Source organism: Silene latifolia, chromosome 3 (genome assembly GCF_048544455.1).
Source record: "Silene latifolia isolate original U9 population chromosome 3, ASM4854445v1, whole genome shotgun sequence".
NCBI classification, from domain to species: Eukaryota; Viridiplantae; Streptophyta; class Magnoliopsida; order Caryophyllales; family Caryophyllaceae; genus Silene; species Silene latifolia.
Genome location: NC_133528.1, coordinates 146805784 through 146822376, shown reverse-complemented (window position 1 = coordinate 146822376; position 16593 = coordinate 146805784). Strand labels below are relative to the sequence as shown.

The window sequence follows — 16593 nt, the reverse complement described above, 5'->3', positions numbered from 1 at the left end:
AAACATTATATAATTATAATTTAGAATTTAATAAAAAAAATCATGCTTTAAGAAAAAGATTATAGTTTAATGAGAAAATTTTATTTCTTTCCTTATATAAGTAGGTGGAGTTTGGAGGGAAAACTTTTGAGAATTTTTATTCTCTTAGTAGTAGGGGGATTGAGTATGTCATCTTCTTACAATTTCAATACAAACACAAAAACAATAACTAAATAATATTCTTACTATTAATAAATTTAAAACATAATAAGGATAAAAGCGAAAGAATTCATTTAATTATCTATGTATGTATGTTTTACCTACCAACTTTTTGAATAAAAAAGAAAATTAGGATTGTTATTTTTATAGTTATATAGGAAACTTGTGTGCCTCGCTTTATCGACTGAGGAACCGTCCGTATAATTTACGGAAGTTTTTGTCTCGAAACACGAAATCCAAAATCGTGTATTATACACTTAAATTTGAGCCGTTTGGCAACTCGTATCGGGTCATGTTTCTTTTACTCATAGTTTTTCCACCACGCGTCTGGGGTCGTTTAATCAGTTACCGTATTCGATTTCAACCCGAAATAAGAAGATATCATCTATTTTTAAGGAGTATTCGATTTTCGTCTGAGACTAGTTTATCGCATACCGACACACTCAAATGTCCTGTTTCTTCTCTAAATTTGTGTGGTTGTTTTATCTGACTTGAGGAACCGTCTCGTATGATTTACGTTTTTTCTCCCGAGACCTGAAATCCCGAAAATCGGAGTTATTATACACTTAAATTTGAGCCGTTTGGGAGCTCGTATCGGATCATGTTTCTTTTCCTCCCAGTTTTTCTTCCACTTGTCGGGGGTTGCTTCTTTCACGAGTAATTGAAATCAATTTTCAGCCCTAAATAAGAAGTATTTATCTATTTTTAAGTAGTACCTGATTTTCGTTCGAGACTCGTTTATCGCGTACGGGCCCTCTCAAATTTTCTTTGTTGCTTCTCAAAATTTGTGTGGCTGCTTTATCTGACCCGAGGAATCGTCCGTATGATTTACAAACATTTTTGTTTCGAGACCCTGAAATACTGAAAACCGTGTCCTATACACTTAAATTTGAGCCGCTTGGGAGGTTGTACTTGGTCATGTTTCTTTTCCTACCAGTTTTCCTACCACATGCCTGGGTCGCTTCATGAGTTACCGTATTCGATTTTAAGTCCTAAATAACAAGTTATCTTCTATTTTTAAGGAGTACCCGATTTTCCCTCGAGACTAGTTTATCGCATACCGGCCGGCACCTTCAAATGTTTTATGTTGCTTCTCAAAATTTGTGTGGCTGTTTTATCTGACACGAGGAACCGTCCGTGTCATTTAAGAAAGTTTTTGTCCCGGTAACCTAAAATTCCAAAAACCGTGTATTATAATTTTATAATTCCGATTTATTCATTATAATTGTAATTTTTAATTAGAGAGGATAAATGGTGTATGTTGGTTAAATAACTCTTAATTCAAGTTAAAGTTCCAACTTCGCGAATCTCTAATTTTAATTATTCAGCTATCATGCTAAATATTGCTAATATCAACTACTTTAGCTGATAAAATCACCGTGCATTGACTTTAATTGAAAAATGTACAAATGTCAACTAGTTAAGCCGATAAAATCATCGTGCATTGACTTTGGTTGAAAAATGTTAGCAAGGCGACACAATAAGCTTTCGAGAAATTGTACACCACTTGACATAAGAATTATAGAGATTAGGCCAATCCGAGGAAGGACAATGAGTGAAGTGATGAAGCCACACCGAGAGGACCTTCTCTTGACTACCTTCGTCATCTTCGATCATCTCGATTATTTCTTCGAGTGCTTTTTCGACCTCTCGTCTCTCGGAAACGCTAAGAGTTGGCGAGTCAGTGCCATTGTTCGCTTGGCACAACAATGGAATCCATGTTATTAGCATCTTCACCATTGTGTGCTTTTGTCGTTCCCATTCTTCTCCATTAGTTTGTTGTCTTTTGTACATTTGATTTGCTTGTTTGATCAAGAATGCTACAAGTATAACATTTTAGAAAAAATTCATTGTAGATATGTTGGCATGTAGTGTGGTACACATATATGTATGTATGTAACAATGTTAGTTTGCTTAAGACCGAGGCATCCGTCGTAAATTAGATCTGATTTTGTATTATAATATTCATGTACTCGTAGGTCCTAGCTATTAAAATTAAACATTTTATTTAAAACCTTTTTAACTTAAAATAACTTTAACATCCGACTAAAATAAAAATGAAAATAAAAGAAGATTGTAAGAGGTATTATCAAACAAATTAACACGGTTTTAAACAAAATCAACTGTAAATTAAAGCCTTTATTCATTTTAGAAAATGAAATTACTTAGTCACCCACAAATTATCTCATCGAAGACGAATACGGACAAAATCCATTTCTTCAAAAAGACCTCTTATAAAGAACAAGTAGGAAGCTAAAGACGGTTACAACTTACAAGCAAGGTGGATTTACAATAGTTGCCTAAGATAAAATCTGTTGACTAATTCTCCATTTCCTAGAATGTTTAAGACGTAGTCCAACATGTAACTTGTCTCATTGCTACTACTAATTAATCTACAACCAGTGGTGGAGCTAGGGGGGCTAGTAGGGGCGGTCGCCTCCCTTAGCGGATGAAATTTTCGAAGTTTTTAGTTAAATTTTTCAAAAAAATTTCGGGGTGCCTTATGAAATTAGTCGTTCGCACCCCCTAAAATTTTTCACCCCTAAATTCAAATCCTAGCCCGCCACCTGCCTACAACCATTCATTCCAAATTTCTCTTTAATGTTATCACGTAATTATTTAAACGATTTTTCTAACATGTATTTTCTATGATCAATAATATTAAAGTTACATTTTCTAAGGACTAGTTTTTTCCTTGCAAAAGACCATGTTGATAAAAAGCCCCAACATACTTCCTCCGTCTTAAATTCATGCTCTTCACAAAAAATATAAAACGTAAATAAATAAATGACACGGAGATGGGAGTATATAGTAGGACACATTTGTTTTTACCTCACGCAACCAACCAAAACTAATTTCAGCCACCAATTTGGAATGAATTTTCTTCGAAAGAGAAATGTCGATCGCCAACTCTTTCTTTTGGCCTTTCTTATGCATATCGTTTTGCATTTCTAATCCTTTTAAAATTATTGTCTAGACTCTAAGAATATAACCCTCAATTTAATATAACTATTTTTTTTAAATAATACGGAGTAAAATTTATAAGAATTCGAGTAGGAAAAAAATACTTATGAAAATAATTAAAATTGATGGGACGGAATTGGATATCTAACCTGTGAGCTTAACTAGTGAGGCTTGAACCCGAGACTCACAAGACAAAGCCAACCAACCCAAATTAGAAGCCCAAGCCCATTTCTCTACTACCACCTCTACACCACCACTAGCCTCCATCTTTTGGGCCAACCACAACAACTCCGCGGCCGTCTTCTCAGCAAACACCATATCAACCCGACTTGGCCCACCACCACTTTCCTTCAACCCACCCCATCCCTTAACCATACTCACAACCCGGCCCAACCCAAACCCGGAACTATCACCTTGATCTAAGCCCAACAACTCAGATTCAAGCCCACAAAGAGCCCTCCCAAACGCCTCACTCAAAACAACACAATTAACCTCTCTAAGAACATCCGACCCGTCCATAAGATTATCCTCAATCAACTTCTCGGCTAAACACGTGACCAGCTCGTACTTTCTTGAGCTCACGGGCACGTGGTTAACCAACATAAGCAAATTTTAAGTTCATAGCCCGAGCAATGGCCGTGTCACTAGTACTGGCACGGCCATTGCTGACTTGGCTATGCACCAGCTGCTTATTATCAAACTTGTTATTTTCTCCAGAACCACCCTCGAAACAAAAGGGAAAAGGCAAAGGAAGCGAGCACACGAGATTTAATAAAACAAAAAAGACGGACACGATCACATGTCGAATAAGCTCTAGAAGCTTCGATTTTTGAGAGAGGGAGATTATTGATTTATCGGCGGAGACTAAGAGAGGTGTTATTAGGTTACGGTGAAGAAAGAAAAGAGGCGATGAGGAATTCTCCATTAAAACTCCCATGGTTTACGTAAATATTTGGTAATTTAGGGTTGGATAAATAACGTAAAAAAGAGGTTTACATATTTAATGGAGATTATTTGGAAGTTGAATATGATTGTTTGTTGAATGTTAACCGCGGGGTAACTAGGTGGTGTATGAATTAAGATGGTGGTTGTAATAAGAGGACAAATTAGTTGGAATTGAGGTGTAATTTCTTATGGACCGTCGAAATATTGTTTGTTTATTTATTCTCTATGTTCCATATTGTTTTCAATTTTTGAGTTAGATCTAGACCTGGCCAAAGTGACGGGTCAACCCGGCCTGACCCATTTCACGGTCATGTTTGGCATAGCCGAACTGTCCGAAACTTGATTGACCCCCCATATTCCTGCCGGGTCCGGGTTCTTAATTTCAAACCTGGCCGCCTTGGCAAGCCTTTTAGGCAAAAATGAAAAATGTATCTTCAGAGAATAATTTTAGGAATTTTTTTTATACGGGAGTAATTTTTAATCGGTTTTTCTAAAATGTGCCTTAAGGGCACATGTTAATAACCTTAATATGGTAAGATTAACAATATATTCTCACTAATTATGGTAACAATGAGTTTATAGTTAAATATTTCATGAAAATATGTTGTCAATCTTACCATATTAAGGTTATTAACATGTGCCCTTAGGGCACATTTTAGAAAAACCGATTTTTAAAAACCGGATTTTGAAGTAGAGTAATTTCTAACTACTCCAATTTGTATTTTATGGGAAGGCAAGTACTACTTTTTTCGAGTATAAAAAATAATTATTTTAATAAATTAGATTAATAAATTTAATTTCTCATTACATGTACATTTGATAATATTAATAATCAATCAATGTTAAATTGTTAATGATTAAAGTCAATATGTAACAATAATTTAACAATGGTCTTCTAAGATAGGGGATATACTCCGTAATTGTTAGTAGAAGATATTTTATGTCTTACTTTAGTCAAATCTTGTTCTTCTTTTTGTGTAAAAGTGTAAAACAGGGTATTCATCGTCAACAATAACAATAATAATTGAATTTATTGATGTTTACTTGTGCAGACAACGTTGGGGTAAGTTGAGTAATCCATATGTCTTTTTTATTTCGTTGGAATACCTATCTTGAGACCATTATGACAAGTTACATGTGGTCGTGATGTTATCCCATGCCATGGGGATTGGGGATTGGGGATTGGGGATTGGGGAGTGATAAACATCCCAATGGATTTATATAACTTGTAAATTCAAATCAAACAATAATTCACCAAATATTCAATTTTGGCAAGTTCTCGTTGTAAACCATCAATAATCGTGTATTGATGGTAAGATATGAGAGAATTATGTAATTGAATGTTTATAACAATATGATTCCGGTCAATCAGCTTGTTCTCCGGATCGAGGAAACTACTCTCGATATGATCACTTGCAAATACGACCGAAAGACACCTTGCATTGAGTAGGAGATAGTAATAGGACAAGAGAATTGGTGACGCACACTTGTCGAGGATAAGTGGGAGATTGTTGGAATATGTGTCCTCCGACAATAATGCGATCACAACTGTCGATCATGATGATCACATGTTTAAGTCTCATTTTAAGAATACAATTGGGAAGTAATATTTTACTGTCAACCGGTCCACACATATCGGTAATGATTGGCTGACTAGAGTTTGACATTACTGTCGTGCGACGGTGGTGATCAGTTGATCCCCTTAGGTCATACCTAAAGGGTAACACTCTTAATTGATTATTTAATTAATCGTATGACGATACGGGTTAATTAAATTACTTAAAATTGACGGACGATTTTGGAAGTAATATTTACGTATCTCGTTATAATTTGATTAAATAAGATACGGTCTAAGTAATCGAATTGTTTTATTACTTAGATGAAATTATTGTTTACTGAAACAATTGAAACAGAATGAATTGATTATTATAAATACAAAATGTTGTAATTTATGACTCGGGATCCCATTACGGTACAAGTAATTATGAATTACTAGGTAAACTTTATAAGTGACATATTTTATTAATATGTTGATTTTTAATTGTTAAAAATACATTTTATATACCTAATGTCATGAAACATGTTACATGTGACAAATTGACAAAATAATGTGTAAAATGGATTTTCCATTTTACACTATATGTGCCGAAAATTAGGAGGGAATATTAGGCTTATTTGTGTTAATAATGTTTAAGTGGAAGGCATAATCATAAGCCCTAACATATAGCCTTACATGCCTATAATTCTTGGGAAGAATAGAAGCTCATGTATTGGCCATACCCACCCCTCCTACCCGGTTTTCCTAGTGAAAAAGGCTAAGGGTCTTTTGCTTATTTTACCTAATATTCACTACATGCAAACTAGTGATTTTCATTCATTCTAACATCAAAAAATATAGATTTTTAGAGAGATAAAAATTACTTCTTCTTCTCCCTTCTCTTAACCGAAATTAAGAGACCAAAATAAATATTTTTGGGTCAATTTTATTTAAATTAATATTGTTCTAGTATTAATAATATTAATTTTATTAAGAGGTTATCTTGGGTATTATTCCTTGGGAGGGATTCTATACTTGAATCCTTTGTTCATCCATTTTAGGAAGCTCAAAAACAAGTGAGTAGGAGAACTCACTTGTGCCCAATAATCCGAAATTTCCAATGTAAGAATGATGATTTCTTCTTTATATTTACTTATGTTTGCATGCATAAGATCTAATTAATTTTATGACTAAATTAAATTTGAAACATATATGAATATGTTGTAATAATGAGATATAGATTTCTAACACCGCCACTGCGTTTGAGAGGATTTGGTTTTTTTGGGGGGGATTTGTGGAGTGTGGACTATAGTGGGTTTGAAGATGAGGTGGGGGTTTCGTTGTGGTGGAGGAACAATTCTAAGTAAATTGATACTAGTTCATCTTTGAGATTTGTTTAAGATTGATGAATAATTGTTTGATATTGATTCTTCAAATACAAATTAATTTTGATTGTATTTTTGGGTAAAGAGTTTGATTTTGTTTGTAGTGAGTGTTTAGAGTGAATAATAAAAGTAAGGGTGTTTTGGTCATTCTATAATTTATTCACTTAATGAGTCGGGAATTAAATTAAATGATGGTCGAGAATGATATATGGTGGGAATTCGGATGTATACGGTGTAATGTAGGTGGTTATTTGTAATAAACGAAATACTAGGTGGTAATTTGCAAAATACGGTGCATACTAGGTGGTAAGTTGTAATTTTCACTAATAATTATGATAATCTAAACACTATAAGAATACCGTCTTATTCAAGGTAGTTTCCCTAAATAAAACTGAATTACCTATTACTAATACTCACTTGACTTTCTTAGTATCTTATGTCTCTTAATGTTTCTATAAGTTAAGCTTAAGTTCAAGTCAGCTCTTATAAGTTCAATTCAATTTCAATAAGTTCAAGTCACCTCTTATAAGTTCAATACAACTTCTATATGTTCATTTCAGCAAAATTAAGTGCGTGCAAAAGACCAGGACCTTAAAATATTATTACATCATAATCACAGCATATTACAAACAGGCCCGGGTTAAATCTAGTATGGAGAAGTGGCAAATAAGCTCCAAACGTTTGCCACTACGTGCAAATTAGCCCCATAACTTTTTTGTAGTGCAAATTAACTCCATTAGTTATATCCGATGTGGAATTCAGCCCAATTAGAGATATCGAGTAAATTTCTCTCCGGAAAACATTGACATGGCACCGGAAAGATTATTAGGATAAATTAAGTTAGATAATATTCTTTTTTTTAAAAAAAAAAAAAAATAATTATTGCGAAACTTCGTTTAATTTCCAATTGGTATTGTTGCGAAACTTCGTTTAATTTTCGAGCTCAGATAGCATAATACTTCGTTTAATTTTATCACAGGAACTTCGTTTAATTTATCACAACAAGAATAGTAAGATCGACCTCAATTATCGCCATTATTACAAAACTTCATTCAATTTTCGAGTTCAGATTGCGAAAAAATGGTTGTATATAGGTAGACTACATAAATTCAATTTTCCCCAAATATCATTTTTTTTTTCTGTTTTTATGGTTCTGGAGTATACTTTCAATTACAAAAATGGCGGCGATATGTGAAAATGAGTGTAGGCTACATCAAATAAAATTGAATGAAAAAATAGAGAAGATGGATGGAGGTGTGAGGATTGGGGATTGAGGAAGGAGCTCACAATGAGAGTGATGGAGATAAAAGGGAGAAAGAAACGAGATAGAGTGGAAATAAGCTGATAATCCATGTTTTTTTAAAAAAAATTTATTATTTAACTTAGTTTATCCTAGTCATCTTTTCGGTGCCATGTCAATGTTTTCCGACGAGAAATTTACACGGAAATCTCTAATTGGACTGAATTCCACATCGGATATAACTAATGGAGTTAATTTGCATTAGAAAAAAAGTTAAGTATAAGGCTAATTTACACGTAATGGCAAACATTTAAGACTTATTTGCCACTTCCCCAAAATTCAATATCAATAAAAAGAAACTACAACCAAGTCAATATTAAAAAATTAGAAATCACCTTGTACTTTAATTTTCTTTGGGAAATTTCATCGAGCACCTTTCATACATAACCTCTAAACAGACAAACTCGATATTCTATCCACGGTTTGCTATTCATCTGTAGCTCTCCCTCTTGGGGGCGTCTAAACCCTTAAAATGTAAGTCAATTCTCCTTAATTTCTCACCTGTCCCAAACTCCCAATTATTTGTTTTAACTTTTTATTATTTCTCAGCGGTATTTTAATCGAACGTAAACAAATGATTACAACGCCCATGAGCATTATTTGAGACCTGTCTAGTTACACAATCTTTCTTCCTTGTGATTTATTAATCAAATTGTTCTGTTAACTTTGGAGTTTACCCTCTAAAGTTCTAGTCTTTTTAATTTAGAATCGAGATTCGGGAAAGATTATCGTATTTACTATTCTTATGTTCGTTGTTCGTACCAATTACATTAACCGATCCTAATAGAGAGGACAGTGAATAGTTTACATTAATTCTTCGATGAACTATATTGTGAGACAGAGGGGGTATTTCCTCAATTTCTTCGTAAACCGTATTCGTGTTGGTGTATGTATATATACGGTGGAGAAATGAGATGTTAATGGCAGTTAAATTATGTCTTTAAATTATTATGTTTAATTTTACGGAAAATGCACGCGGTGTCCGAAATACCCGATTTTTTTATCCGGAAAATTTTAAGAGGCTATAACTCGTGTTTACGAGCTCGAAAAGTAATGTATTTTTTTTCAAATTGATTATCTTTTCAAGAATTACGATTTGAAAAAAAAAAGTTGTCGAGTTTGGAATTCGTGACCAAGAGATATGGTCACTCAAAGTTTGTTCGGTAAAAAAAACTTTGACGTACAAAAACTCCTAGCCACGGTATCCAAATACGGCAATTTTTTTTTTCCAAATCGCAGTTCTCGGAAAGATAATCGATTTGAAAAAAAATTATCACTTTCTGAACTCGTAGACACGGGTTATAGCCTCTTGAAGTTTTCCGGAACAAAAAATTGGGTATTTCGGCAAAAATCAAAACTTGAAGGGAACCACGTACATTTTCCCTTAATTTTAAATTGTACGGGTTTCATTAGATTATTACCCTTGTTGTGCAACCCCTAGAGGATTATTGGTTAAAATTGAGATGCTAGTTTATTGTGATTGGATTTGGTTAATTAATTAGATTATTACCCTTGTTGTGAAGCAACAGTGAAAGATGAAAACAGACCCCTTTGAAGGTTATGTGGATGCTGAGGTGATTGAGATATTTAAAACTGATGACAAGGAACGGTTCGTGCGACTGCTCTCAGCTTATGCTCATACTGTAAATTTGAAGAATGCGGTGAGGAGGTGTGCATTGTTTCATGCCAAAAAGTGTTTGCTCGCAATCATCCAAGGGGAGGCTGGCATAAGTCCCCATCAACTTTATGCTAGAGAAGCAGCTCAATATTCCGCAGAACCAACACCTCTTGCTTATGTTGCTTACTTCTTCCCTGAAGCGGATGATATTATTGACCTAATGCTCAAGCAAGGGCCAGCTGATCAAGCCAACATTAAGTGTAAACTGTATACATATGCTTTTGATGATCATCCTATCTGTCCGCTAGATCATGCACTCTTGTCGTTTAGGTACTACTGTTGACCCTCTTCAGCCTTTCATCTTTTATTACTCGATCTCACAAAGGCATCTTCTGATTTTGTCACTCTTATTTCTCCCTTTTGCCAGTTATAAACCCCATCTACTCCCATGGTCTTCAGGCGACTCTCTCATCAAACTTATTATATTACTCGCCAATGGGAAACGGTGGGTTGTTTCTCGTATCCGACCCCGAGCTTCAATCATTATTCATATTTGATATGTTTTACTGTCTCCTGATGTAGAGACCAAGTTTGAACTGTGCACGGTTGCTTGCTCCACACACGGATAGGCTCAACAATATTGCATTGTCATATGTTAAACAAGGAAAATTGGCATCATTTGCAGCTTTGCTTCTTGTGGCTCAAGAAAAGGTCTTGGTTCCATTTGACTCGGGTATTTTGTTTCTCTTGTGCTTGAAAAATCTTTGTGGATATTATGATCAGTTAATAACTTAACTTACTGCGACGTCTATTGGAATCTACGTACTGCCACATAGGCTTGACAATTCGACAACGCATAATAGAGATGGTGCAGAAGTTGAACTCTAAGAAGGGAGATCTTGACTACGAAGAAGCTTTATTTCAGTCCATGCTTATAGAAGTCTACAAGCTGCTTGATATTTTTGAGAGAGCTGGTGCTGCTTTGAGCTTATATTGCAGTTCAATGCACGAATATGTATGTATGTATGAATATAAACTTAAAAATCAATCAGCTATTTACAAACTTCTGATCAGATCATTGCTTGATTTTTATTTAATTTTCTGACAGGTTCCTCCCCACAAAGTATTGACGGATGTTGCTAGTGTCCTGAACAAGGCTGGTTATGCTCTGGAGCCAATAGACCTTGACCTAAGAGATTGTTACAGGTACTTGTCATTGTTTATGCCGTTGTTATTAGAGGCGTTTTGGTATATAAGTCGGCTATTGGTGGAAGTTTTGAAGAAAATGTTTGTATAAAAGTGCGAGTTTTTAAAAACATTTAGAAATTCTAAAAATCATTTAGGTGTCAATTTTCTAGTTAGACAATTTTGGAATGGACTTGGAAACTTGACGGACTCAAACTCCATTCCTCATCTATACAACTTTGGAGTGAACCACGCCAAAAACTATTACGTATGGGTTTCTAGATGCATTCCCTCATGATATCCCTTTCCATTCCGACTTTGTTGAACCAGATGCCTCATTAGCAAGGTGATAGTTTATATTTTATAAATAACTCTTATATTTGCTTCTATTTTTGCTCAATAGGGATTGTGCCGAGGTTAAAAATGCAAGTTTGTTCAAGTTGTCAGGTAAGCGATAAACTATGGTTTCACTATAATGCTCACTGTTTTGATGGCGTAGTGAGGAGATTCACTTGCCTATATTGAATACTTGTGAAACAGATCCCGAAAGTCAAGACAAGAAATACTGTTTACCTTCATCTCTTACTCGGGCCCAAGGTTTTGGTGCGACTCGTCACAGCTATTCTTACGTAAGTTTTGTTGTGAGTTGAATATGTTTATTTTATTACCTCAATACCCTGAATAAAAATTGAGGGGTCGTTTTGTTAAATGATACACGAACGAGTAATAAATAAGTTTTATCTATGATTGTTTCCTCCATGTTTTGGTTGGTAATGTAAAACTCGTATCTTTTCAGCCTGGGACGTGTGTGTTATTTCACAAGCTAAAGTCAGGTCCACTGATAAGCATGAAGAATCCTTGTGCTTCCGAGCTACGGCTATTCAGAACGGCACCAGGTCAGGTCGATAATGGAGGTTCAGGCATTTCGCGGAAGCATCTGGCTTTGATTGCCCGTAGACTCAAGAGAGGGATTAAATTTTAAGATGTTCACTGCCGTCTACGCTTAAGCATGTTATTTATGTTCGCTAGTATTTCTCTCATGTATTTGGTAATACTGTATTGTTTGTAGCAGCTTAACCCTGATTGTTAACTTTCAGATGAAAAGAACATGAATTTCATCAGTGAGTGCAAAAACTAATTTCTGTCATTTGTAATTCACTTTAATTTATACACTACTCTATTTCCGAGGCCCCTTTTGCTGAATTCAAGTGACCGAGTGTCGATTTCCAATTTTTTTTTCTTTGTTGGCATTTCTACACTCACTAGAAGATCCAAACTAACAATTGTCATTAATCAAAAACACACACTTGTTACACCGATTTCCTAGTGATTAATTTTACATGATCTATTTTAAAGTCGTATTACAAGTTTACAAAACAAAAGAGCAAATAACATTCGCCAAATTAAGATGCTTACATCAATAAATAACATTCGCCAAATTAAGATGCTTACATAATCTGCTTTCAGGTCGATAAGCCACCTTACTACCTTAGGCCTTGTTTGGATACGAAATAGGAGGGCAAGGGAGGCTAGGGAGGAAGAGGGAAGGGAAACGAAGGGAAGGGAAGGGAAGGGATTGGGAGGGGTGTTCGGATACAATTTTCCTCCAAATCCAATAGGAAGAGATTTTGATTTGCTTTGGAGGAGGGAAAATGAATCCCTCCATTTACCCCCCCTTCCATTTCCCTCTATTATTTGCTATCCAAATAAGAGATTTTATTTTAAATCCCCTACTCTCCCTCCCTTTCCTTTCTCTCCAAATCCCTCCATCCAAACAAACCTTTAGTCATCAGAGAAATCTAAACCTACCCATATATTTCATAGCAATATAACCCAAACGCCTAGGCATAGGACTGACAAAGAGACGCGGAAGTGACATGCTCATCTTCCCAACTTGACAAGCTCGGGTGGAGTAAAGTCTTCCTTGCAAACAACTAGGGATTGGTAGTGATATTGCCTGGTAAAGCGGCCAGCCGTAGGCAAACTGAAAAGAGATCCACACTCATATAGATCACAAAATTTATGCAAGAGCGGAAAAAAAAACATCACACCAATCAAAAATCACATACCCTACATGTCAAACAATTACTCCCTCCGTCCCGATCATTGTTATCATTGGTTTTGCACAAATACCAAGGAGTAAGGAGGGACCATTTGTAGATATTGTTATGAATAACAAGTGGACAATAGGTTATTACCCTTCAAAAAAATTTCCCAATATAAGACACCCAAATATGATAGGGAAATAAATGATCGGGACGGAAGGAGTATATTCCACTTTAATGTTTGAACCTTAGTTTGATACAAGGCGAAGGCGCGCGCCTTTTGGACGCGAGGTCCCCTATTTTTGATAACAAATTTGTAATTTCCAAATAAATTTTTGGGCAAGGACAAACTTTATAGGAGTTTTCAAGTTGGCTAACATGCTGGAGTTAAATTAGGAATAATGAGTAAGAATTCGGGGAATAACAAAAAGGGGCCTAACTTGTTTGTACTCCTTATATGTTACTAGAGGTTTTAAGGTTTAAAAGTGTTTTGAAACTCTACCGGAACCCCCTCCAAACCCGCTCTTTCCCTCAAAATTTTGTCAATCTAATATCCCAATAAACAAGCCCTAGATCTCTCTTTCAAAATCATGAAAGATATGAAGTAGACAGTACAATAGAACTCTTTAGGATATAACTCAACTTACATCATAGAATCTTGAGTAAGCGGAAGTTTGGGGTAAAGCTGGACGAGGTTCCAATTTAGCTTCCATGTAACCTAGAAGGATTAACGAAAAAAAAAAAACATTTTAGAGCATTCATTTAATTGACAGTGTGTTTTATTTTGGCAAAAATAAAAATGATCTTTTCACGGGAATTTTGGAAAAACGTTCTATAAAAGGTGGGGGTTTAGGAAAAAAGATTAGAAAACGTGGAAATTTTGAAAATGAGGCGTAGAAAAGGTGGGAATTATAAACTAACTCCTCTAATAACGAAACTTTTAAGCATAACTGTGAGAGAAAGGAACATTTGATCTATATATCATGATGACACTTAGGTGAAATAGTGGTTGAATTTCATTTTAAGTCAATAAAGAAAAAAATGAGAAGAATCTGAAACCATCCAAAGAAAACTTACATATATCCTCCGACGGGTTATAATCTTTTGAATCTGGGATAGCACGGCCAACATATCCCCTACCAACAAAGAATTTAACAAAAAATACTTTAACAAAGACAAAATGAAAGAGAAATGAATCGCAATCAAAAGAAGCATGCCCGTACTTAGGAGGAGAGTCCATTAAATCGATATCCTCCATTATCAATCTAACTTTATGTTTTATCAACAAGCCACAAATATCATCCACCACATCATCTGCAGAAACCTGAATGAGGTAAAAAGTAGAATCAAATCGCCTACAAGATAAACAGTTGTACTCCTAAATGGTAGAAAACATACGTATTTCTGCATTGAGCAACAATATGAACTCAAATCATCACCAGCTAGTTCAAACAGAGCAAGCAGAGTTTGCGCATCTCTGAGTATACATTTGTACTCCACTTGATCAAGGCTAGCTTTATCTTCGGGAACTAAGTTGATTTCATTAGTTATATATTGGTGAATCGTCAAACCTACGAAATAATCCGACAACAAATTTAGCACATGTACAACAGGACCACAGTACCACACTCTTTAGTTTTCACCAAGTTGTAATGCTGCAAAGCAGTCGTCAAGAGGATAGATAATGCACATTCACCTGTGTCAAACGGGGCTATAACTTTCTCGCGAGCAATCAAAAGTAAGGCTGCAAACTGCTTCAACCCTCCATTACTTAAAATATTCCAAGCAATACTGTTGATTGAGTCTGTGTGATTTACGAGAACTCGTAAAGAATCCAAGATTGGTTTCTATATATGTAGTAAAATTAACAAAAGTTAGATATTTCGTATGTAGTACAATAAGTAGCAAAGAAAAAGGAAAAATAGGTGACAAATACAGAATCATTTCAGAACAGCCATGCAAAGCAAATTTTCAAAATTGGCACCATTTACATCAAATGAAAGATGAACAACAAATACCAACTAAGAAGCCAAGTTTCGAAGTATTTTTGAGGCGGTATCGACCGTATTTAAGGCACAATGCCACTAGACCAATTTCATGGTGAGGTGACAAACCAAAATATATTACCATGCATCGATTCCACAAATATAGGTGCTCTATAACACTGCAATAAGTTGGCAAATAACAAAACTAAGAAACTCACTCAGAGATTAAGTGAACTAAAAAAAGACAGATGAGAAAACCAAAACAACCTCAAGTTAACGAGAAGAAAATGAATTGGAAGCCCCTCCAGTACACCAATGGTGCAGTAAACATTTGCAAGACAAGTACCACCGCACTTGGTGAATATTAGGTCGATAACTTGGGTATCTAGAGGGCAGCTATGTGCAATGTAAGCAAGGGGAGTCACACCATTATTAGGCAAGTTTGCTGCATCAAATGTAGGATGCATATTGCAAACTTCTCCTCTGATCAAGGTAATCAAACACTTTGAGGCACCGAATTCTACACACTCATTCGCCAACGAGTTGATAATAGTGTGATTAATATGGCAGTTTCGAAGCAAATTCAACAACTTCCCCTCGTTATCTGTTTGAAGGATTTCATCAAAGCTTGTAGCAAATCCTTTGTAATTTATAATAGTCATTGCTATCCTGTGGCTTTCTAACAACTGCAACAAATACAATGAACCCAGAAAGAATTATTTCTGGAAAATTGATAAAATATACTCCCTCCGTTCCGATCATTTGTTGTCCTTTGATTTTGACACAAAGACTAAAGGGGATTAGGCCAATTATTAAATGATAAGTGGATTAAATTGAATGTGAAATATCAAATTACTCATCAAATTTATTCTTAAAATAGAAAAGACAACAAATGATCGAGACACCCAAAAATGAAAAAGGACAACAAATGACCGGGACAGAGTGAGTAATATGCAAATTCATGCTAAATAATGAAATACGAGTAATTGCTAAAACTTTTGACTAAAGTAGACTAATTTATGCTAACAATATACTGATCAATAATAACTTGGATTTAGGAAGAGAGACAGATGAATACGGAATACCTGTGCTATGTCAGGGTCGAGGCGGCAGACAATATCGGAGAAGCCGGGGTAAGGGAACACAAATCCCCTTTACTAAACAGTTCAAGTCTCCTGCGTGTTAACATTAAAACGTGTCAATTAATTAATTATACATCTCCTCCTTTTAATTTTTTTTTTTTTCGATCTTTATGGAAAATGGATACGGTGTCCTCGAGATTTGTCATTTCACACGAAATACCCAAAATTTTGATCCGAAAAACTTTAAGATGTCATAACTCGTGTTTACGAGATCAGAATGTGACAATATTTTTTTTCAAATCGATCCTCTTTTCGAGAACTGCGATTTGGAAAAAAATTGTGTTATTCG

At 35.1% G+C, this 16593-nt stretch overlaps 3 protein-coding genes and 2 long non-coding RNA genes across 5 annotated transcripts; 2 read left to right on the top strand and 3 right to left on the bottom strand.

Annotated features, from left to right (window-relative positions):
* Positions 1-1564: 1564 nt before the first annotated feature.
* Positions 1565-3765, bottom strand: LOC141646434 (uncharacterized). The gene is made up of 2 exons (XM_074454324.1): positions 3312-3765; positions 1565-2018 (listed from the first exon to the last, which is right to left on the bottom strand). The coding sequence occupies exons 1-2, from the start codon at positions 3763-3765 to the stop codon at positions 1663-1665; spliced, it is 810 nt and encodes a 269-aa protein (XP_074310425.1). The 3' UTR covers positions 1565-1662.
* Positions 3766-8705: 4940 nt separating this feature from the next.
* Positions 8706-10438, top strand: LOC141646433 (uncharacterized). Its single transcript, XR_012545553.1, has 3 exons — positions 8706-8803; positions 9859-10277; positions 10375-10438. It is a non-coding gene; the product is annotated as an uncharacterized LOC141646433 (long non-coding RNA).
* Positions 10439-10492: 54 nt separating this feature from the next.
* LOC141646432 (uncharacterized) lies at positions 10493-12324 on the top strand. The gene is made up of 6 exons (XM_074454323.1): positions 10493-10680; positions 10784-10962; positions 11056-11153; positions 11536-11579; positions 11673-11761; positions 11929-12324. The coding sequence occupies exons 2-6, from the start codon at positions 10813-10815 to the stop codon at positions 12112-12114; spliced, it is 567 nt and encodes a 188-aa protein (XP_074310424.1). The 5' UTR covers positions 10493-10680; positions 10784-10812; the 3' UTR covers positions 12115-12324.
* A 137-nt stretch (positions 12325-12461) lies between these two features.
* On the bottom strand, positions 12462-15135 carry LOC141649905 (uncharacterized). The gene is made up of 7 exons (XM_074458571.1): positions 15130-15135; positions 14874-15024; positions 14576-14748; positions 14401-14501; positions 14255-14313; positions 13825-13895; positions 12462-13116 (listed from the first exon to the last, which is right to left on the bottom strand). The coding sequence occupies exons 1-7, from the start codon at positions 15133-15135 to the stop codon at positions 12922-12924; spliced, it is 756 nt and encodes a 251-aa protein (XP_074314672.1). The 3' UTR covers positions 12462-12921.
* A 171-nt stretch (positions 15136-15306) lies between these two features.
* Positions 15307-16334, bottom strand: LOC141646431 (uncharacterized). The gene is made up of 3 exons (XR_012545552.1): positions 16248-16334; positions 15430-15848; positions 15307-15341 (listed from the first exon to the last, which is right to left on the bottom strand). It is a non-coding gene; the product is annotated as an uncharacterized LOC141646431 (long non-coding RNA).
* Between the last annotated feature and the right edge of the window lie 259 nt (positions 16335-16593).

Excerpts from the sequence above, each read along its gene's own strand:
- LOC141646434 (XM_074454324.1), bottom strand. The coding sequence starts at position 3,765 with ATGTTGGTTAACCACGTGCCCGTGAGCTCAAGAAAGTACGAGCTGGTC. Across the intron at positions 2,019-3,311 it reads CTCACTAGTTAAGCTCACAG|CATTCTTGATCAAACAAGCA; the intron begins GTTAGATATCCA and ends TTATACTTGTAG.
- LOC141646432 (XM_074454323.1), top strand. The coding sequence starts at position 10,813 with ATGGTGCAGAAGTTGAACTCTAAGAAGGGAGATCTTGACTACGAAGAA. Across the intron at positions 10,963-11,055 it reads GCAGTTCAATGCACGAATAT|GTTCCTCCCCACAAAGTATT; the intron begins GTATGTATGTAT and ends ATTTTCTGACAG. Across the intron at positions 11,762-11,928 it reads CTCGTCACAGCTATTCTTAC|CCTGGGACGTGTGTGTTATT; the intron begins GTAAGTTTTGTT and ends GTATCTTTTCAG.
- LOC141649905 (XM_074458571.1), bottom strand. Across the intron at positions 14,502-14,575 it reads GTTGCTCAATGCAGAAATAC|GTTTCTGCAGATGATGTGGT; the intron begins GTATGTTTTCTA and ends TACCTCATTCAG. Across the intron at positions 13,896-14,254 it reads TAACCCGTCGGAGGATATAT|GTTACATGGAAGCTAAATTG; the intron begins GTAAGTTTTCTT and ends TAATCCTTCTAG.